Source organism: Vombatus ursinus, unplaced genomic scaffold (genome assembly GCF_900497805.2).
Source record: "Vombatus ursinus unplaced genomic scaffold, bare-nosed wombat genome assembly UNPS02007284.1, whole genome shotgun sequence".
In the NCBI taxonomy this organism is placed as follows: Eukaryota; Metazoa; Chordata; class Mammalia; order Diprotodontia; family Vombatidae; genus Vombatus; species Vombatus ursinus.
Window position 1 is genome coordinate 16,842,490 of NW_020947062.1, and position 23,897 is coordinate 16,866,386.

General features: G+C 41.7%; 1 protein-coding gene across 2 annotated transcripts in view; it reads right to left on the reverse strand.

The window, feature by feature from the left end:
* The window catches only part of PDLIM4 (PDZ and LIM domain 4), a 100,927-nt gene that overhangs the window by 36,793 nt on the left and 40,237 nt on the right, over window positions 1-23,897 (reverse strand). For both annotated transcript variants that reach the window (XM_027848970.1, XM_027848969.1), the window contains exon 3: window positions 4,348-4,432. In XM_027848970.1, coding sequence (XP_027704771.1) covers window positions 4,348-4,432 — 85 coding nt within the window. The remainder of the gene's footprint in view (window positions 1-4,347; window positions 4,433-23,897) is intronic.

A 23,897-nucleotide genomic window follows, 5' to 3' on the forward strand; every position in this document is an offset into this window, starting at 1 on the left:
CCACCCATCCAAATCCTCCCCATCTGTTAAGGTGCAGCTCAAATCCCATTTGCCCCTCAAGGCCAGCCCTGGGCTTACTGCCCCTTCCCCACTACCAGGTATCCCTCTCCAAGTTCCTATAACCTTTACAACATTTGCCTTTCATTTACAGCTTATCATACATAGCCTCATGACAGGTCTGCTGCTGTTCAGTGTTGCTCTTTAATTATTCTATTAGAATGACAGGACTCTGGAGTCAGAGGGAATGTTAGAGGATAAGGAGACCAACCTTTCCCCTCCAGGAGGGAATCATTCTACAATATCTGCAATGCATGGTCATCCAACCCTTGTCTGAAGGGCCTCTAACTGAAGGGGAACTCACTACCTCCTGGTCAACATGATCTACTTTGGCACAACTCTAATTGTTAGCAAATTTTTCCTTACATGAAACAGCAATCAGTTCTCTGTAATTCTATCTTTGCTGTTAGCTCCTTCCTTGGGGGCCAAGCAAAATTAAGTCTAATTTCCCCATGATAGCCCATTCAATACTTGAATACAGTGACTGTGTGTCCCCTCTACCCCTATCCCCTAAACATTTTCTTCCACAGGCTAAACATCTCCATTTCCTATAATCTGCTCATCACTATGGCATCCTGTTCCATCCCTATCCCAGTCATCACAACTGCAGTTTGTCAATATTCTTTCTAAGACATGGTCCCCGTCCAAATGTAGTCTGAGGAAGACATAGGACTGTCACCTCCCTCACCATGAATAAAGCTCACTATTTCCCTCCTTTCTCAAATGTGAATTTATTTAAAGCAGGCCCTGGGGTCTGTTCCATCTGTCTTCCCCCAGAATATGAGTTCACTGAGGAAACGACTAGGCTCATTTCTTCTCTGTCTAGCCCTGAGCAACCAACCATAGGGGAGAAGCATATAGTGAGGACCAGAAAACATCACTGAATTAATAAAATGGTACTTTTCATGTCTGGCCATACTAAACAGTTCTCTGGTCAGTCAGGCAGACAATAAACATTTATTAAGCACCTACTATGTACTTTGAGATACAAAGGAAAGAAAAAGGCAGTCCCTGCTCTCAAGGATCTCACCGTCTAACTGGGGACTGTGTACAAACAACTCAAACAAAATATATACAGGACAAGTCAGGGATGCTGGCAAAATGAGTTCCCCTCCTTCCCTACCTATAAGGCTTCCTTCTTCTCAGAGACCCCCTTTAGACCTCAAGGCCCTCCCTCCTGATCCTCTGTGTGATCCACCACCAAGATTTTCCTTCTAGGACCCTATTCCCTTAGGTTCAGCTCCCAGGTGCTATAAAATATAAGGGAATGATCTAATAAACTCACTCACACTCTGCTTTGAATGACTGATAAGTATGTCATATATGTGCCCTCAGAAGACTGAGGAGAAAAACCCAAAGAAAGGAAAGTAAAATTCCAGGCATTGGGGCAGGGTACTAAGGGACATCAATTGGGGTGGCAGAGGGAACCTCCCCCATGCCCTCATATCTGCCCAAGCATAGGATTGACCTTGAGCTTTCTGTCTAATGGCCTTTTAAGGCAACTGATAGCTACAGAGTCACTTGCTTACTTGAGTCAGTAGGGACATGAGAGTAAGGCATGGCATCTTAAGTTTCCTCATGGCATAAGTTGTATTTAGGGTCTTCCTTTGGGGATCTAGATTTGCAGGGAAACATTACTTCATGCTGTTTGGACACATAGATTGTTTTTGGCTGTAGTTTCAGGCATTAGACATCTACCCTGTGAGACTAGGTTTCCACAGTTCCTCAGAAGGGGCTTAATCTTACTTTCCCCAAAAGATAGAAGGGGGCTATTAGTGCACAAGTTCTCAAATCTCTCTTCCCCCTCCTGGTCCCTGCCCCACTTATTAATACCAAATACCTATGTGGGGTCTATGAGGACACAAGGAAGGAAGGAAGGAGGGCCAGTTTTTCTTGGCCTCAAGCATTATCAGTATCTTCTCAAGACAAGAGGAAGAGATATGAAAGGCATAGCCCTGTGCCAGAACCAGTCCCCTTAGGCTGAAAGTATAGAATGTGCTTGAACTCTCCTGGGGGTCCTGGGTCCTACTGACAGCCTAGCTACAGAAACGGAGGGAGGGCACAGAATTGCTCTGGTTTTCTGAACCCAGTCTCCAGTCTCTCTTTTTAATGTGGTGAAGTAGATTGAGGTGGGAGTGGGGGGGGGAGGGATGTGGGAAATCCCAAAACCCAAATGATCTGGAGCATTTCCCCAAACATAAAACATAGACTCCTCCTCCAAGGGCAATATCTGGGGGTGGGGGATGCCTCCCCTCCCTCAAATCATTTGGTGTCTGATTCTTCTTGCTTCCATAAAAAGGCCTATAATAATGACTGCTTTGCCATCTGGGGAGGGGGAAAAAAGTAACAAAGGTTATAATTTCCGAGCCAAATTCTTCTTTTACAATGGTCCCTTTCTTTAGAGAAGCTGTGAGGGGCTGTGGTTAGCCAGGCAACAATGAAGCAGTATGTAATAGGGACTTTAAAAATTAATATGGAACCCTGGCATTTTCCAAAGATTAGATCTTAATCTTAGGTGCCCCTGGAGCAAGCGAAGAGGGTAACTGAAAAAGCAGAAGTTTTTTTTTTTTTAAAGTGGTGGGGGGGCAAGTGTAAAGAATAACATTGCAAAGTTGAGGGCAGAGCCTAGCAGCTGGGAACAGCTGGGAGGCCTCGGATGGCATTTAAATGTTCCACCCTAGACTCAGCTGCCACATACATGTATATAAGAATGCCTATATACATGTACACATATGTTACTAATATAGCTTGATGAGGACACACGCTGGGCTTTAGATACAACAAAGAGTAAAACTTAGGGCTTTTGAAACCCCAGTGCTTCTAGCCCTCTGCCGCTGTTTACATACCCACAAAGCCTTCTGTAAAAGTGGAAGCAGAACAAACCATGGAAATGAGAGGCAGCATGTTGGAGTGGAAAACATATTGGCTATGGCAAGAGGGGATTGGGCTAGATGACCCTTCTAGATGCTAAATTTATGATCCTATGAACGGTTTCTTGTTAATAAAGATGAGAGCACTAGCAACACCTTAACAGAAGGTTGAATGGGAGCATTGATGTGCTCTTGAGTGGTTTGGTGCTTCTAGTCCGTCAGTGACACATGGGGCACACGCCTTTATGCTTCATCACTGGGGTCTCTAGGGTCTGTGGAATGTTCTCTCTGGAGCTTTGGTATTGAATAAAACATTTATACAATTGTTCTGTAGTCAGCTTAATACACAGTCCATTGTCACTGCTGGGTGAGGGAGGGATAGAAGGTCTAGCATTACTCAGAATCTACAAAGGCTTGTGAGCTATTCAGAGGGCAAGAAGTGACCAAGACTGAAAGGAGTCAGGGCAGAGAGAGATGAGTGAAGAAGGAAGCAGAGAGCCTTGTCTAGGGACCCCTAGTTCTTTCCAGTTTCCTTCTTTGTGTTAAAACAGACATGTTCCCTTTCTCTCTGTTACTTTTTGATTCTCTGTTCTTCCTGTCCTGGGCAGTTCTTTTGCTCAATCCCAAACCCATTGACCAAATTAATTGACCATGAAGTCAAGACAACTCATAAACTTTTTATTCTAGGCATTGTGGATAGATCTAATGGTATGCCCAATAACCAAATTATTTGACCAGTAAGTCAAGATAACTCATAAACCTTTTATTCTAGGGAACATAGATAACTTAATGGAATACTCAATAATATGTTAGGGGCAAATAAGAGAGCAGGCTGGGGTTCACTGACACTATCTCAGACACACAGATATTCAAGTGGGACAAAATCATCAGAACCATGAAAGGTCTAGACGAACACTGGATATAGCTCATGCTTAAAACTAGCATTATGCAAATTGTAATATATGGAGGTAATGGAATATAACTATGCTGTAAGAGAAGATGAAGAATTCAGAGAAGTGTGGAGAGATTTAAATGCACTGATAGAAAGTGAAGTAAGGAGAACCAGTTAAAAAAAAAGTAAAACTGGTAAAACAAGGGAAGGGATGTATATTCAGAAATGAAGGTGATGTAAAAACAAAAGGCATTGATTAAAATTAAAAAGAATCACTCAGGTTTAGGATTATGATGACATTTCCTTGGAGTCTGTGGATCATCAAACAGGAGAGGCCCTAAACTTCTGGAAGATTTGTGAAACATTAGCAAGGTAAATGCAATTATCATCCACTCCAGCATGCTAGGAGGGGTCTCAACTGGTCCTTCGATAGTCCTCTCTAGGAACCTGCTGAAACACCCATGACGAGACAGCCATGTGTGCACCCATGACTTGAGACTGAGAACTATGGACTCCCACATTCCATACCTGTGGCTCCGAGTCTATGTTGATTCTGTAGGCTTGTGCTTTGCCATCATCAGGATTGCTAGATGACCAGGGCTTCCCTTCAGTTCTACAATAAAGAATTTAGGAGAGTTAGTAAGTACTATCAGGAGCCCAATCTGATCAAATTGTCTAGACAAGTAGCTTGTCATCCACTCAATTCCACAGTCCTTGCAGCTCAATGATGCTCAAACCTATTTAGGCAATCATGTGAGGCCTGAGGCGCCGGGGTGGGGGGAGGGGGGAAAGATGTCAAGATGCATGGGAAACACTTGTGGCCTTGGTGTCACTGAATTTAGATAAATATTCCATGAAGGCAAGGCACCAGGAAACCACAGAGGCTCTGCAGCCCCTTTTCAGCACAATTACATGACTTCATTCCTGAGATCTCAGAACAACTAGATTTCCTAAGTAATCAGAGGGAAGGATGAAAGAGCTACTTGACATTCCCCTTCCCCACCCCTCCATGTCATTGTCCCCATAATGAAACTAGTCTCTTATTGGAAACAGAAACCAGGAGAAGCAATTAAATATGAAAAAAATAAGAGGAAGACTTAGTACTTCCAATGTCTCATCATGTTATTGTCTATGGTACAGTTCAGCCCTTAATTATACACTGCCATATTCTGTCTTTTGTGTGAGCCCTGTTTTCTTCCCAGATTGTGAACAGTTCTTTGAAAGGAGAGCCTAGCCATCAACTCGGCAAAGCTAAACAAACCACAGTATATTAATATAATGGAATTATCATTGTGCTGGAACAAAAGATGAAGACTACAGAGAAGCACAGGAAGATGTTTATGAGTTGATGCAGGGTAGGAAAACAACATACACAGGGACTCAAACAGTATAAACAGAAAGGCCAACAACAAAACCCCTGAAACTAAATGCCATGTGATTATAATAAACAGATTTGGCCCTCTTTGCAAAGGTGAGAGACTCTAGGTGTGAAATATTGTATATACTAACAGATTTGTTGATGTGCTGATTTGTTTTCCTAAATTGCTTTATTTTTCCCTCCCTCTTTTGTTTTCTTTTACTCTTTGTTACAAGGGATGGCTCTCTAGGGAGGTGAGGGTTAGGGAGGGGAGATAGAGATATATTTGGAAATGAAGGTGATGTTAAAAAAGATAGCAATAATTTTTTTAAAGAAAGAAAGCAGGGGGCTAGAGTTTCTTCCTTTTCTATCTTCCCAGACCCCAAGCTTCCTGAGAGATAGGACTTAGGTCTACTTCTCCTCTGCTTCCCGTGAACTCTCAGCTCTCTGGGGGTAGTTCCCAAGTCTGATCCCCCTTCTATCTCCTCCCAGACTGTAACCTTCACAACAGCAGGGTCTGGGTCTGCTCCCCTTTCTGTCTCCCCCACAGCAGAGATTGTCATGAAGAGGCTGAGTGCACAGGCATGAACACAGTATGCTAGTGACTGAATTGGCTTTGCTGTTTATTTTTCTTCCCAAGGAGATGGCTAGAGGAGCATGCTTTAAAAAAAAATCTAAGAGAGCTTCAAGGCAAAAACAAAGAAAAAAAAAGCTAAAGAGGCAGAAGGTGTATCTTGACAGAGGCTGGAGAGAAAAAGAAAATGACACACAGAGGAGGAAGGGAAGAAGAAGGAACATCAGGCATTTGGAGTTAAGTAGCAGATGAAGCTCCTGCCATACATAGATGTGGAAACTGAACCCTTTCAGGAAGAAGCAGCTACTTGTGTCCCAAGAGATGATGATATAGATCTGTGGGGGTTGTTAGGAGAGAGATCAATTTAAAAAAAAAGAAGACCCAAACAGTGGTGGTTGGTAGCTCCCTGTTCAGTGGTAGTTTCAAGGTGGCTATTTAGGTTTTTTGTTTTTGTTTTTGTTTTTTGTTCTGGACCTTTGATTTCATCTATGTAGGGAATTCCCATTTCTAATGCAAATCAGTAACTTACAGTCTTATAGAGGAAGTATTGACAGGTCAGATGACTTGCCCAGGATCACACAGCCATTATCTCATAATATCAGGGACCAGAATTGAATCCACATCTTCCTGACGCCAAGGCCAGCTCTCTATCCCCTGCACCACACAGCCTCTCCAGCTATTTATTAATTTGTTGTTAATAATAGAAAGGTCTACTATTTTTTCATTGTCTATAGAATAAAATACTAACTCATCCAGAATTCAAATTTCACACTCTCTCTGTCCCAGCCAAATCAGAAGACCAGCTGGTTCTGAAACACAACCCACCATCTCCTCATGCCATGCAGTGAAAAGCCATTCCCCATGGCTGGAATGTACTTTCTCCTCACCTCTACCTCTCAGAATATTTCTCTTCTTTCAAGGCTCAGCTCAAGTGCCACCTCCTTCATGAGGGCTCCCCTAATTGCCTTCCCTTTTTAATGCTCTTTGCCTCCTCAGCTTTCTTTGTATTATGCTATTTATGTATTCCTCCCCACTCCCTAGTCAAATACCCTAAAGGTAGGAACTTTCCCTTATGTCTCCTAGTCTTTTAATAGTACTTTGTACATGGTAGGTATATAATTAATATTTCTTGAAGTAAATGAACTTCCTGCAGCACATAGACCTAGGGATGTGGTGGAGAGAATCCCAAGGCTTGGCAAACCTGCTAACCCCAACCCACTCCTGGTAATCCACATGAGAACAAATATTAGGAACAGAGCTGAGAAAATACTGCTAAGACCAATGAAGTCTTGAGCAAGAAAGACTTTAGGACACATGCGGTATTCTGATCCCTGCTGTTGATTAGAGACAGAGAGGCTTCACAAAAGAAAGGCAGATTTGGGAAGAAAACAGCTAGTATAGGACAATATTTGGATTTTTGGATCAAGGCTCAAAATATAGGGATGGGCTTGGCCAAAGATGTAGTATGCTCGATGGGCATTGGTAAAAATATATTGCCTGAGGTCTTACAAAGCTGTTCAAAATAGTTTTAAACTAAGAGGGAGGGGGAGGGAGAAAACCACCTATGTGTCTACAAAGCTAGATATCATAGAGAGTAGCAGCTCCAACACAAGGAAAAGGGCAGCAGAGATACCCAATAATTTGCAAGACAAAAAAAGCCCCCAAAAGGAACCAGCAATTAAACCAAAGGCCTTAGTGGTTTATATACAAATATACAAAGTAAGGGTAATAAGCAAGGTGAAACAGGAATCCTTATTCAAAGGGCAAATTTGATCTCATAGGCATTGTTACACTTTGATAGAATAAGATTCATAACTGGAATATCTCTGGACAGGTATATCTTATTTAAAAGCAATAGAAGAAATAAAGGATGATTGGTCAAGTAGTATTAAGATGATACATTGATATGACATAATCCAACAAACAGAAGAGGAAAGCACTAGATAGAAAATTTGGATAAAGATCAACAAAAGGGAGAAACTGAATTGATATTGCCATGGAGAAATTGAGGTGTTCTATAGACCACCTGGATAGAAAGAGGAAATAGATGAGAAATTAAGAAAATAGATCACAAAACTGGGACATAGGTATGACACAGTATTTGTGAGATACTTCAATTATTCAAACATTTGCTAGAGTCTTCCCTTGGTCAAAAGCACATTGGCTGATAAATTATTGGCTTGCCTTAAGGATAATTTCATTCTTCAAATTGTGGAGGAATCAAGTGTGTAGAACACCAGATCTGGAGTCAGGAAGACCTTACTTAGGCAAGTCACTTCACTTCTGTTTGCCTCAGTTTTCTAACCTATAAAATTGGGAAAATAATAGCACCTACTTCCTAGAGTTGTTATGAGGATCAAATGAGATAATTAAAAAAAGCATTTAGCAGTGCTGCTTGGCACATAGTAGGCATTCTATAAATGCTAGCTATACCTATACTTATTCTGGAAATGATTCTGATGAATGGGGATGGACTGGTTGATGAAGTCAAAACAATAACTTTGGAGAGAAATGACCATTCCATGTTAGAATTTTTAGTAGAGGAAAGAGAAGTCAAGCATCATCAGACATGCACCCTAGATTTTGAGCAGGCATATTTCAAAGGATTCAGAGAAAGGATAAGTAGAATCCAGTGACTTAAAATTCTACAAGGAATTAAGCCTAAGAAGGATAGAGAATTCTCAAGAATGAAATTCTGATGATGGAAACAAAAACAATTCTAATGAGGAAGAAACATGGGAATTCTTTAAAGAGGGAATTTATCAATGTATATTTTTTAAAAGATATAATTAGGGCAGATGATGGTAGATGAGTTAAAAAATGTATTTACAGTCTTGTGAGAATAGTGTCAGAAGCACTGAAACTCAGAATGAGCTCAGTCTGTTGGGGGTAGGTAATGTCAACCACAAGGTGTTTTTAAATGCCTATGTCAGGAAAAAGAGGAAAATAAAGAGAGGCTACAAACACATAGCTCAGGGTTCATGGAACACTGACAATGGATGATGGAGAGAAGACAGAACTACTCAACTCTTATTTTAGCTTTTCCTTTCTCTGCTAGGACAAATAGTCATTAGAATGGGAAAAACAGAACAAAATGGTTAATAAGGAGTTGGAACCCAAGGTAATTAATTAGGTGATGGTCTTCAATGATGGTTATGTGACTCTGATGAGACACATTGTAGGGTGTTGATATAATTGGTAGGTGTGATTGCTAAGATCTTTCAAAGATTATGGAGAATGGAAAAGGTGCTTCAGGATTGGAAAATGGAAAGTGTTCCAATTTTAAAAGGAGGAGGAAGTAGAGACTGCAAACTGTGGACCAGTGAGGTTGACTTTAATTCTGATTAAATTCCTGATTGTATGGTTAAAGTGACGGTAGTGAATGAACATCTAAAAAGGGAAGCAGTGATCATTAAGAACAAGTATGGCTTCATCACAAGCAGCTCATGCCAAAAAAGAAACTTAATTTCTTTTTCCATAGTTACCAGATACGTAGACGAGCAGAATGCTATGCACATAATTTACTTGGATTTCAGCAACTAAATCTATCATGTTATACTTGAGGACAAGACAGAGATGGGTTAACTAGGTAAAAACACAGTTGAGCAGATAAGGAGATGGTGTTTAAAAATAAAAGTAGTTGTTGAGTTAGATGTCATCTTGGAAGGAGGCTTCTCATAGAGTGCCTGAGGGATACTTCTTTGTTTCAGGGCTATTTAACATCTTTGTCAGTGACTTGGGTGGACACATAGATAGCAAACTTAATAAATTTGCAGATGACTCAAACCTCTGAGGAATAGGCAAACATGTTTGAAGACAGATTTGGGACCTAAAAAGAACTCAGCAGGCTTTAATGGTAAGCCAAAGCTATTGAGATGAAACTATGTAAGTCCTTTATTTGAATTTTAAAAATTAACAGCAGAAGTACAAAATGGAGGAGCAGTAGCTAGACAACAGTTCTTGTGAGAAAAGCCTGAGATTTTTGTTGGAATGCAAGTTTAATACAGCACCAGTATATCATGAAAGTAAGGGAAGTTTAATGCAGTCTTTGGCTACATGGAAAGCGTTCCACAATGAGGGAGGTGACAGTCTTGTTCTACTGAATCCTGATTAGACTGAACTGTGTTCAGGTCTGGGCACTACAGAAGTTAGGTGGCTAAGTAGGTAGAGTGCTAGGCCTAGAGTCAGGAAGACCTGAGTTCAAATCCAGATTCAGACACTTACTATCTGTGTAACCCTGGGCAAGTCACTTAACCTCTGTTTGCTTTAATCCACTGGAGAAGGAAATGGCAAACCATTCCAGTATCTTTTGAGAGCAGTTAGATGGGGGATTGGATAGAGTGCCAGCTCTGAAGTCAGGAAGATTCATCTTCCTGAGTTCAAATCTGGCTTCAGACACTTATAAGCTGTTTACCTCAGTTTCCTCTGTAAAATAAGTTGAAGAAGGAAATGGCAAACCACTTTAGTGTATTTACCAAGAAAACCCCTAAGGGAATTATGAAGAGTTGGACCTGACTGGGCACCATATTTTAGGAATGTACATTGATCAGCTGGAGAGCATACTGGAAAGCAACCAAGAAGACATGGTGCAGTAGAAAGAATACTGAATTTGGAGACAAAGGACCTCAGGAGGAATCTTGGCTCTGCTGTCTGATACCTTTGTGACCTTGGAGAGGTCTTTTAGACTTGGGACTCAGTTCTTCATCTATATAATGAGACGGTTGGATTAGATGGCCTTTTAGGTCCCTTCCAGCTTGCACTCTCTCATCCTATGAACCTAAATACTATACCCAGAGAACAGAAGAATTATGAGGGGAATTGTCATAAGTGTCTTCAAGTATGAGAAGGGCTGTCATGTGGAAGGATTAGAATTTCTTTGTTTAGACATAGAGATAAGAATCAGAGGCAATGGGTAGAAGTTTCAGAGACAGATATGTAAGGAAAGACTACTCAAAAATCTAAAGTGGAATGGGTTGACTCTGGAGGTTCTCAGTCATTAGAGGTCTTCATGCCAGAGATGTGAAAACAATTCCTTAAAATCTCTTTTGATCTGAGATTCTGAGATTCCATGTCTCTGAATAACAAGGGGAAGCACAAGGTGGCCACACATGACCCTCAACAGATGCCCCTCTTGGGTCAGGAAAGAGGGTGATTTCACTAAAGGGCCCAAAGTCCCATGTAACAAAAAGATTGTCCTAAACCAATGCTGAACTCGGCCCTCAAGGGCAGACACAACAGCCTTCTGCGGTGTTGACACCAGGACCTGGTCACAATCAGAAAAGGGTTGTAGATTTCTAAGGAAGAAGATTAATTCATTTTACCTTTAAGGAAAAGAGAAATCTGCCAGCATGAAGCCCACCCTTTGGAAATAGGCACTAATCATGGAGCTAAGATCCTAGCCAGTACATGATTGGAAATCCAGAAAATTCCTGATTAGAAAACTCATTTTGGAGGCTGAGTAACATTTGCTACTTCCTTTTATGCAAGCTAGAAAGGGAGCAGATGCAAGAGATAAAAACAAGAACAAAGTAATCCTCAGTACTTTAAGCATATTGAAAATTCTTATAAATATTCATAGAACTACAAAATGTCAGGGGTAGAAGGAATCTTAGTTATCTAGTACAAGTCCAGAGAAGGGAAAGAACTTACCCAAGGTCACACATCAAGAAATAGTAGAATTGATGCTAGAACCCAGGTCTCCAGACTCTAGTACACTTTTTATTATGCCACAATTGGAGATGAACACTGTTGAGGACTGAAAGACATCAGAATTCAGCCTTTCATTGCTATGACTGATCAACCCCAGAGGGATGACGGTGAAACACAGCCTTCCTACTCTTGATACAAATGTAAAATAAGACATGCTCTGATAGACACTAATGTATCAGTTTGTGTTTCTTAACTATGTTTTTTTTGTTACAAGGCAGGGTGTGCGTGTGGGTGGGGTGGGGTGCAGTGGAGGTTACTGGCAAGTAACATTGATATTAAAAAAGCATCAATGAAACATTTTTTTTCAAAGCTGCTTTGTTCGGAGAGTTATTGATGTTTCAACTTTAATATTCTCTCAAGGGACACACTTAGGGAGGCCTTGGAAATTCCCAAGAAAAAAAGTTTCTATCAAAGAATGGCCCCAGTCAAGCCTTTGCCTCATAGGGCCCACTTTGGCAGAGGATGTGTGGGTGAGATGCTGAGATGAGGAGGCCTTTTCTTTTTCCCAAGCTCAAACCTCCCCACAGGCTGAAAGCATTCAGTTCCATAACATTCAGTGCTTGATATATATCACTTAATATATGCTTTTGTATTCATTCATTCTTTAGGAATGCATCAGAATTACCCTTGGTATCAATATTCCAGTTAGCCAAATGGGACTGAGTCCTCCCATGTATGTAACTTGGCTTGGAGACATTCTTTCGCCACCGGAAACCTCAGGGTCCTTCCAGGGAAAGCATTTTCTGTTCAACCTTAAAAGGAATTCATTGAGAGACATGTGTATTCATCCCAAGCTTTTTGAAGGCAAAGGATTGTTTCTGCTAAAGTTTTTGTATACCCAGAACCCAGCACAGAGCCTGGTACATAATAGGAACTTAGTAAATACTTGTTGCTTGATTGATTCCTGTCTCAGCCCACAGAATGTTGGAGGTGGAAGGAACCTCAGAGATCAATCAGCTAGTCACAGCAAGTGCTTTATAACTTTTAATGTGTACTATGGAACACAGAAATCATAATTATTGTTACAGCCCATGGCAAGGGGGAGATAACTCAGCACTCAGAGGGGTAACCAACCAGGGACTATTAGATCTCAGTACAGTTGGACTCTAAAGTTACCTGATCATAGTTAGGTAAGTTAGAATCAGAAAGATCTGAGTTCAGATCCTACCTCAGATATGTAAGTAGCTGTGTGACCCTGAGCAAGCCTCAGTTTCCCTCTCTATATAATGGGAATATATTTATAGTAGCTTCTACTCTGCAGGGTTATTGTGAGGTTTAAATGAGATAACATGCACATATACAGTGCTTTGCTAAACTTAAAAGTTCCATATAAATGCTAGCTATTGTTATTGTTATTGTTGAAGAGCAGCTAGGTGGCACAGTGGATAGGTGCCAGACCTGAAGTCAGGAAGATTCATCTTTCTGAGTTCAAATCTGACCTCAGACACATATTAGCTGTGGGACTGTGGGCAAATCACTTAACCTTGTTTGCCTTAGTTTCTTTATCTGTAAAATGAGATGGAGAAGGAAATGCAAACCACTCTAGTATCTCTGCCAAGAAAACCCCAAATGGGGTCATAAAGAATTAGACATGACTGAAAAATGACTTAACAACAGCTATCATCATCATCATCACCATCTTTTTTGGTGTTAATATTCAAGTGGGGAGAGGATTGTTCCCAGGAATCCTGCAGATTTTCTACCTGAATGCTCTTTCCTTCTCCTTCTCTCAGCTGTGATCAGCAAGATATAATGACTTATCATTGGGATTCTTTAGGAGTGTCAGCATGGTGTAGTAGAAAGGAACCAGGCCCTGGAGTCAGGAAGACCTGAGTTCAATTCAAGTCCTGCCTCTGACACATACTGGCTATGTGACTCTGGGCATGTCATCGAAAGTCTCAAGGCTTTAGGCAACTCTAAGACTATAGTTACAGAGAAATGCTGACCTGCTTTGGTAGAAAAAGTTTCCTCACTTGGGAATTCTCATATACTAATGAAGTCACAGGTTCAGTGAGTGGGAAACTAGGATCTATCGGGCCCTGTTCATTGGCTGTTGTATTTTTTTTTTTTTTGGCCATCTCTTCACTGAAATCATTTGACATTTGCTCTGGGTCCAGATAGGAAACAGGACATTGTGAAATTCCTGTCTTGCCTTAGAAACCAAATACCAAATACAGTTTAGAATAGTTTCCAATAACAGAAAGGATTAGTAAGCAGGTTGAATACTGATGATATTAAAGGGTGGCCCAACTCTGCTTTGAGGGGACCCAGGAGCCTCAGGTTGCTTCATACTGGGAGTAAGCAGCTCAGAGGCAGTAGGAGGGTTTAATGTCCTCAGTCCATAAGTAATAAGGGAATTTGGAAATGTGCTTTAGGCCTTGGGTGAATCTGCCTGAAGGGGTTTTTATCCAGAAGGGTAGGATTCCTCATCCTACTTCACTTCTTTCTCAATAAGCTTTATATAAAAAGTCACCTTGAGATTTATTCAGATTTCAGCCCCTGATTCATGAAAATCCCCAGGTTCTCACAGATCTAGACAGGTTGTGCTTTGTGGGTCAATCCTAACCTACCATTCTTACCTTATCCCTACCTCTTCCCCATGGCCTCATCCAGTCCAGGCTCCTCTCTGTTCTCTGCTCAGTACAGAACCATTCACATGCCTTTATTTACAGCACTCCTGTAGTCCCACCAACAGCTCCTGCTCCCTGACCTTTAGCTTCTGCTAACTTTGCTCTCACTTACGTCCTTATGTGTATGGCCCTTTTCTGGGCACACTCTCAGCTAATGGGCATGGATGAGATTGCTCTCATTTACTAGAGAAGATGGAGACTATAGACGTGACTTAGTGAAGGTGCCTGGGAAGGATGTGTCTCACAAAGGGATGGCAGGACCTAGGCAGCCCAATCTCTCTGTGTTGAGGTTTGAGGACCTCCAGGTTGAGCTCTGCCTATGTCCTTGGGGGAACCTCAGGGTGGGTTATCCCCACAGATACAAACACTGGAGGAAACCCCCAAAGGGAGGATCTAAAGCCCTCTGGCCCACCCAGCTGCCCTCAGGTTAATGCCATAGACAACTAGGTCTCTAATTTTCCTTCTTATTAAGTGATAGGAAAGCCTGTCTACTTGTCTATTTCTGGTAGGAAGATTTAATTTTCTGGCTCTGAGGAAGAAAATTACTTTCAGATGTATGTTCCAAGTTGGAAGACATTAAGCTCAGATATATGGAAATCATTACCCAAATAATACTCTAGTTTTATCTCTCCTTTCTAATTTAGACTGATTCCTGCTTTGTGGATTCTGGGTGGGAATGTTGCATCCTCAGTCAGCTCTAACCTATCTCTCTAACCTTACTTTCCTCTCTGCCCCTTTAGGTCTCCTTGGCTCCAGGCTGGCTAGTTTACTCACAGTTCCCTGTATAGGCTCATTCTCACTGATATGGACTTACTCCCCACCAAGCCAGAAACCCAGAATGAGGGCACACTCATTAAACCTGGATAATTAAAAAGTTCAAATCACCACCTCCTTCCATCAGGACTGGAACATAGGCTTTCAGCAGGTTCTTCCTTAAAGCACATTCAGGACAACAGCTTACACACAAGCCCCCACAGTACTTTACATCAAGTAGCCTCATCTGGTTACAATTCCCCTGGATTGCTCTTTCTGATTTAGGGTTTCTCATCAAAAACCAAAATTCTGGTTTGTATTTTCCCTTCTCAGGGTGCAACACAGAAATGTTTGTGTGGATGATGGGGTATGTGACAACCAGCAAGAGATTGTGAGGGCCAGAGGCCTCTCCCTTCCTGAGCTAATTCAGTCTTTTTGGCCTGTCTTGAGCTCATCTCTTCCACCAAATTGTGATGGAGATGTTGTAAGGACCCCTTTAGCCAGCTTGTGTGGGAGCGACCAGCTTGTCTTGACTCCAGGGACTGACTCCCTCAGTATGGCCTTAACTGGGAATCTTGAATCACACTATGTGTTATGTGGACACCATTCTGGGCCACCAAGGGAGAAGGTAGGAAGGGCTGTCACCCTTTCTGGCCCTCGGTGCCCTGCTGTGGCCAGTCAGAGAGCAAAACCTCACAGCCTGTGTATGCTGCAGATGGGTCTCAAGCATTCCTTACAGCCCCAGCTGGCTGCAGCTATGTAACCTTCGCACTCCCAAGGCCAGACCAGACCTACCCTGCTTTGTACACAGGGGAATGGCCGCAGCTGGGAAGATCAGAAGGTGCTTTTTTCTGTCCCTGTTTTCTTCATCATTATGGTTTTTAGATTTAGAGATAGAAAATAACTTACTTAGCCCAACTTCTCCCCACCTCTTTTTATAGTGGAGGAAACTGATGCCCAGAGAAATTAAGCGGCAGAAGGGAAAATTGCACTTGGAGCCTCTGACTACAAGTTCATTGCCCTGTGCTCCATCCCATAGGATTTTCTTCTCTAGATGTTGGGGAGACTGACTGCCTCAGCCTCTCCAGGAGCTACACATGCATTGTTAGCCTGACTGTGGCAAAACAGGGTAATGTTGCAAGCATAGAGTGACCTCTCCTGCACTGCCTCGCACACGCTTGAACACCCCAATGCTGTCGCAAGGGAAGTTTTCACCAACGACAGCAGGAGAGTTACATTGATCATGGCTGGTCTACACAAGACGGAACATGAACCAAAGATGACACATCGTCTCTTCTAACAGCTACGGCTATTGTCACAGAAGGTCCAGAAAACTTTTTATCCTGGAAGATCACTTCAGTCCTGGAATCAACAGCTTAGAAATATCCTCCACCCCACTGCACCCTCTCTCCTAAAAGCTCCTAGAAGGAGGGCACCCTGGCCAGAGAAATATAATTTCTCACCAGGGTGGACTCCCAAGCTTCTCTACCGTGCCCCTGTCCTGGTAGCTCTGTCATACCACAGTCCCTTTTAGCTTCCTTTTATATATTATCTCTCTCCATTAGAATGTAAGTTCTTTGAGGGCAGGGATTGTCTTTTCTTTCATTTTGCTTTTATTTCTGTCTCCAGCACTTAGTACAGAGCCTGGCACGTAGTAAGTGCTTACAAAATGCTTGCTTACTGACTACTTTGACCTACTGCAATGAAAACACTGTCTCTCAGGAGGCTTTTGGAGCTGAATGGTGGAGAATCAGGTGCAGAGGGGAAAGGCGGTGTGAGGTATGTCTACCTGGGCTAGCATAGGATAGGGAGCAGTGCTAAACATCCTATCTTCCCAGAGATGTCAAGATACTATTGAAGAAAGGCAGGAAAGAAACCTGGAATTCTGATGAGCAATATCAGTCTCATTAATGCAAAGCAGAGCAAGAGATTTGACTGTTTTTCAAATGTGAGGAATTTCTAGTGTGGCCTCTTGCTTTGCTTAACAAAGGTGTTTGGACTTAGGAGAGTCCTACTGTGGAAATAATGCCAAAGAAGTCCTTTGAGAGCATTCACTACAGAACAGATAAGAAAATGCACTGTTATCTCTTTTTCACAGATGTGGGGGATTCTGTGTTCAGAATACTGCATGTAGTGTCAGAGCGGATGTGTTAGTTGATTCTTAAAAATTATTCTTTGTAATATCAAAGGATGGTTTGCCAGATAGAGGAAAGGGAAAGATTTATTTTGAATGAAAATGATGGGAAAAAACCCAGTAACATTTTAAAAATAGATTAATTAAATGAATTCTCAGACTATCTTCTCACATAGTACCTTTCTTAAAAGTCAAAGATGCTTGTCTGGCAACTCCCACAAACCACACATAACTGCAGCCTGGAGTGCTAGGTTTGGAGTCAGAAGGCTTGGGTTCAAATCCTCATTTTTCCTCTTTCCATGTAACCTTGGGCAAGTCACTTCCTGTCTTCGGGTCTCAGTTTTCTCGACTATAAAATGATCACTTAGATAGAGGTGTCAAAGTTACTACCCTCAGGCCAGCAAAAAAAAAAAAAAAAAAAAAAAAAAAACCAAAAACCTGTGTATGTCACCTGAACCAAATTAAAATGTAATTGGGAAAGTTTTAACAAAATAAATGAAATACACTACAACACAGATAATGTTGATTTGTGGGTTTTTAAAGTCAATATGCCATCAGCAGGGATCCCTTTTTATTTGGATTTTGTACCACTAACTTAGATGACTTCTAAGGCCCCTTTTAGCTCTAGATCTATGATTCCACTACAGCAATGGCAAACACTCACATACACCTGTAACATGACCTCTCCATTCACCTTACTCTAGTATAGCCAGGAAGAGATAGAATCTCAAGTGGTCTCAGGGCAGATCCTAAAGTTAAGAGAAGGGAGTCATAGATTCTGAAGTAAAGCTGTGAGGAGAGGATGAGAGGAGATAATTAAAGGTCTTAGCCCGACTAAAAGAAACTCAAAGAAAAGGATGAGGAAGCCCTAGAGAAAGAATTAAGGAAATGGTTGCAGGTGGGAGTGAGAGAGCTGAGAAGACTGAGTCAAAAGGCTAATTTCAAAAGCAAGAGAGTGAGGGGTACCCAGATGCATGTATGGACCTTTCATTGACAGGCACCTAGAGGTCTGGAAACAGCTGTATTAGGAGATAAAGGAACAAATGATCAACTCTCAAAGGATAGCAGCAGCTGTGGTGAGGCCAGGATCAGACCCATCTCAACAAACAAGTTGCTGGCTGGGGGCAGGAATACCCAGAAATTATGGGAAGCAGGAACAGTCTTAGAGTTGGGAGGTCACCCACCTCATCCAACCCCCATATGAGCAGGAATCACCTCTAGAACACCTCCAACAAGTGATCAGTCTTCATCTGAAGAAAGGGGGGTGTAGCTAGGTGGCACAGCGGATAGAGCTCTGGCCTTGGAGTCAGGAGGACCTGAGTTCAAATCTGGCTTCAGACACTTGACACTAGTTATGTGACCCTGGGCAAGTCACTTAACCCCAATTGCCTTACCAAAAAAAAGAGGGGGAGCAAAAACAACAACCAAATCCACAATTATTTTCACCTTTTAGTGAGTAGTTATTAACTACTCACTAAATATGAGAAAATACCTAGTCTCAGTGACGTCTGTATCACAGAGGGCTCTGAGGGAGTTTTTTATCTTATAGGTAGTTGATACTGTCCAAATGTGATATTCAAGGGATAATATTTAAAGTTAAAAAAAAAAGACACCAACAGTTAGGTGGGTCAGTGGATAGACCACTAGACCTGGAGTCAGGAGGACCTGAGTTCAAATCTCATCTCAGATGCTTACTAGCTGTGTGATCCTGGACAAGACACTCTGATTGCCTCAGTTTCTTCAACTGTAAAATGGAGAATGTAACAGCACTTAGCCCCAGGGTTGTGGTGAAGATCAAGTAAGATAATATTTGTAAACTTTAGTGCAATGCCTGGCACGTAATAGGCACTTAACAAAAGCTTATTTCCTTTCTTCCTCTCACCAGAATGACTGCCAGTATATGAGAGGATAGGGAAATACTACTTATGTTTCCCACAATTCTTCTACATCTCAGAATGATCTGGAAGATACTTCAGTGCTGGTAGGCCAAAAAAAGAAAAAAAAATGCAAGCTGTCTTACAGATCCAAATCTTGCAAGAAGGTTGAGGCACATACCCAAATAACAAAACTGAATTTCTGGATTTCTTTAGTTGTTAGCTTGGCGATGTTTCTGATTTTGGAGTCAGGATAATACTAGCACATAGCTGAGGAGGGATTCAAATCTAGGCCTCCTGACTTTAAGTATATTGCTCTACTCCCTATGTCACACTGCCCCTCAAAGGGTACCCCCTTTTTCTACAGGTTGCTCAGGTCCCCAGGGAAAAAAAGGGGAACCTGTCTAGTAGGCCCCAGTGATAGACACTGCTGAGACTGAATCCACAAATATAGCCACAAGGCTATATTTTTCTGACCTGCTTTTCTTTGTCCAAAGTCCCAGTGGGACATGCCTACAAATTAGCATGAAAGAAAGAAATTGATCCCAGGTTAGGTGTTCATAAGCTATATGACTGACTACCAAAGAAGAGACACCAGGTCAGAAACTTCCCTCCCAATCCACCCTAATGCAACTCAAGCCACAGCTGTCTGTGTGGGGAAAATTGCTTAAGAAGGATAGAAAGAAATTATGTTTTCCCAGAAATTTTTGGCAAAGATGTGAGGACTCCACAAATCAGTCAGGCTCACATGTTGCCTATCTCTCATGTGTAGTTGGATTATTCGATATTGTAGTCATCTGTGAGTGACTGAGAATGTGGGTGCTTCTCCATGCCAGGTGCTGGTTTACACGCTAATAAACTTTACCTGATCTACTCCTCCGAGTGGGACACTGGATGGAAAATAGGCAACTTGGAAGGTGGCAGGAGGAACAATGGATTAGATTCATTATCCCCTAATATTCCTGCCAACTCTGTGATTCTGTGATTCTTTGGTGGGTTTTACCCAGACTAAAGAGCTTGAAATACCTCTAGGTCACAGATCAGGAAATTGTAGCCATCCCAGGGATCAACATGAAACAGGGCATTTCACCAGCTTTGGACAGGACAAACAGTAACATTCCAATATATCTAGAATGCCTGATTGTCCCTGAAAAATGGCCAGAGCCCAACCTACCCTACTGTGGGAAGTGAGAAGTCTACAGATGTTGCACATGGTTTTGGGCTTTTTCAATGTATTGACTAGTTGTGCTGATTTTTTCCTCTTTAAAAAGAACTATTGGTTATATGGAATGTTTTTTTCTGGGAAAAGAAGAGAGAGAATGGGAAAAAACTGTAGTGATGTAAAAAATAAAACATATAAATAAAAAGTTATTTTAAAAAAAGAATAAAGATGGCCAAAGGTGGGTTGGGCCATGGGACAGCCATTTTCTTGTAGGGAAGGAGCCTCTCTTCCCCTTCTGCTGAACAGCCCACAGAGAATAATCAGAAATTTGTTCAGACTTCCAAGTCTCCCATCAGCACCTTTCCCTGTGTACCACTTCCTCTCATCTTTCACTTTAGAACATCTAAATTTTCACTTTCATTGAATGCACCAAAAGATAATATAAACTGGGGGCTTTGACCCAAAAGAGCAAGATCTTTGCGGTAGCTCAGGTGCTGCTCTGTGATAAAATCTGAAGACCAAATTTAGTCCAAACTTTGGACATGGAGGACAGGATATCCAGAAACATTTCAAATTTATTTTGTAGTCTTGTCTGCCATGAGGAAACAAAATGGTGGTTAATTGGTTTTCCAATGGACCTCTGTTATTTTGAATGGATTTCATTTGAGCCTTGCCCATGGGTGGAAATTCCAGACACTACACTGACCAAATAAAAATTAAATGTAGGTTTTTAACTAGCAGTTTTGTGAAAATTAGACCTTGGGTATGAAGATGTGACCATCAGGATTAGAGCCAGGTCTTTTCCCACTGAGTGTACCACACGAACACAGGTCAACATGTTCAGGGCCCCAGAAATGTTTTTTTTTTCCTCTTTACTCACTTAGACTTTGGTGGAGTCATTTATCATTGGAGATTGTGGAGATTATTAACTCAGGTTACTTTAATTCTGTCTTAGGTACATTGAGGATGCTTAAACGCAGAGGCAGTTAAGGAATGAATATTTACTGAGTGTCTTTTGTGGACAAAGATGGCTACTTTACATGATGTGGAGGAACATGGAAGAAAATGGAAAAAACAAAACTGCCTGAAGAGGTGACCATAGATAGAGTTGGGAATAATTAGCGAATCTTGGCTGTAGGACCTTTGTTTTCTGTAAAGACTTAGGTTTGGTGTTTGATCACATTGTTTTCGGTTTTGGAAAGCACAGATCTCAGAGAGGGGTTTGAGGCTGACTTAAATGTGGTGTCCAAAGGCTGGGAAGATTGAGTGGCATTTCCCAGACCCTTGAGGGGATGCCCCCTGGCACAAGTCCTCATTTATTCTTCCCCAAACAACTGGAAAAACAGTATTCATCTCATAGTTAGAAACCACTAGTGACTGAATAGGGCTGTTTCATGGAGAAAGGGCACAAAACAGGAAGTGCTCACAAAGTCACAAAGACAGAATGGAACAGTGAGATGTGATGGACAGTTTCTCCCACTTGCCCTACTTTAGGAAAAAGTGCCATCAGAAATTCCAAAAGTCTTAGCCAACATGTTATTTTGCTTTGTTTTGCTGGGTGGGGTGGGGTGAAAAGAGTCAAAGCAGACCACCCATCCTCACTTTGGCTAGGGGGAAGTTTGAATCCAGTTCCGGCCAAACCTAAAGTATCTGAATGATGCAGTGGAAAGAGCCCCGGATGTGGGAGCTGTGAACTTGGGTTGAAATCCCATCTGCCCTTTACTGCTTACATGACCTTGGGCAGGTCTTTTAATATCTCTGGGCCTTTCTCTGTTTCTTGAGCTGCAAAATAAGGGTTTCAACTAGATAGCTTCCATCCCTTCCAACCCTAGACTCGTATGCTCCTGTGATGCTGTCTAGGGAGGGTAACATCCACAGATTAGGAGATATTTGGCAGAAGCCATATGAATATGTAGCCTTGCCTAACTGCTTAACCTCCTTCTTTAAGCTGATCACTCCCAGAGAGGAAAGGACAGGGCTGAAATGGTGAGATCATAGATTTAGAGCTAAAAATCATATAAGACATTATCTAGTCCAACTACTTCATTTTGAAGATGAGAAACCTGAGACCCAGAGAGTTTAAGAGACTTAACTAAGGTCACACAATTAGTAAGACGTAGAGCTAGAATCAAACTGAGATACTAAGACTCTGAACCCAACACTTTTCTGCAGCATCTTGGGCACAACTGAAATTCTGCTGCTCTTCCTGGAGGTTTCTGGAGGCCTGAGTCTTCTCTTCATGGAATGGCATTCCTGAGGACAGGTAGTGCCCTATCTCCCCATTGTTGCTCTCTCCTCCTCTCCCCCGTGGAGATGTAGGTGATTGTCAGAATATCAACATCTTGGTACCAGCCCCTAGGGATACCAATATGGTCAATTACTGACTCATTATTTCTTAAAGGGTGCCAGAAATTAGTAAAATAAATGGCAGCAAGATTTTGGGATTGAGTTTTAAAAGAATGATTAATGAATGCTTAGAAAAGGCAGCAATGATCACATCAGATGTTCATCAAGAACAGGTCATGGAAGATGAATCTCATTTCCTTTTTTTTTTTTTTTTTTGACAGACCTGTAGATGGCTTGGGAGGGGTGGTGTAGGAAAGACGGTTGACCTAGATTTAAGTATTGTTTTGTTAATGTTTCCTATGTTATTCTTGTGGAAAAGTTAGAGATCTGTGGGTTAGATGACAGTGCAATTAAATGGATTCAAAACTGCATCAATGGCCTGACTTACGCTAGTCATAAGTGGTTGGATGTCAGCTTGGCAGGATTTTTTCAATGGAATTCCCCAGGGATATGTGCTAGGCTGCCTTGTGCTGTTTAATATTTATAAAAAGGACTCAGATAGAAGCGTGCTTATCAGATTTATACATGTCTCAAAGTTGGAGGGACAGTCAATACACTGGAAGACAGAGTCAGGATCCAAAAAGATCCTGGCAGGCTAGAACAAAAGACTGGATGTATTAGAATGGACATTAACAGGGATACATGTAAAGTCAGACTTGGATTGAAAAAACAACAACAAACAACTTCACAGCAACAAAATGAAGGAAATATGATTAAAGGCAGCTAGGTGGCATAGTGGATAGAGCCCTAGACATGGAGTTAAGAAGAAGTCAGTTCAAATCCAACCTCAGACACCTCCCTACTACCTGTGTGACCCAGGGCAAGTCACTTAATCTTTATTTGCCTTAGTTTCTTCATCTGTAAAATGGGAAGAATAATAGTACCTATTTTTCAGAGTTGTTGTGAGGATCAAATGACATTATATTGGTAAAGTGTTTAGTCTGTTACCTGACATATTGTAGGAATTTAATGAATACTTACTCTCTTTGTCTCTCTCTGTCTCTGTCAGTTTATTTGGAAAAGATCTGGGGCTTTGGTAGATTTCAAGTTCAATATGAATGAACAGTATGAAATAACAGCTTTTTTAAAAAGCTGTGATCTTGGGCTTCCCAGAGAGACATATTGTCTAGGACTGGGGAGGTGATAGTCCTGGTGTCCACCGATCTGGTCAGAACACATTTGGAGTATTGTTTTCAATGCTGAGGTGCAGTGGATAGAGCAATAGGCTTGGAATCAGGAAGACTCATGTTCCTGAGCTCAAATCTGGCCTCAGACTCTTATTAACTATGTGACCCTGGGCAAGTCACTTAACCCTATTTGCCTCAGTTTCCTCATCTGTAAAATGAACTGGAGAAGGCAAGCCATTCTAGTATCTTAGCCAAAAAAAACCCCCAAATGGGGTCATGAACAGTTGGACATGACTGAAACAATTAAATAAAAATTTCAATACTGGGACACTGACAAGGTGGGGAACATCCAGGAAGGCAATCAGGATGATGGAGAGTCTCAAGATCATGCTGTATGAAGATCAGTGGAAGG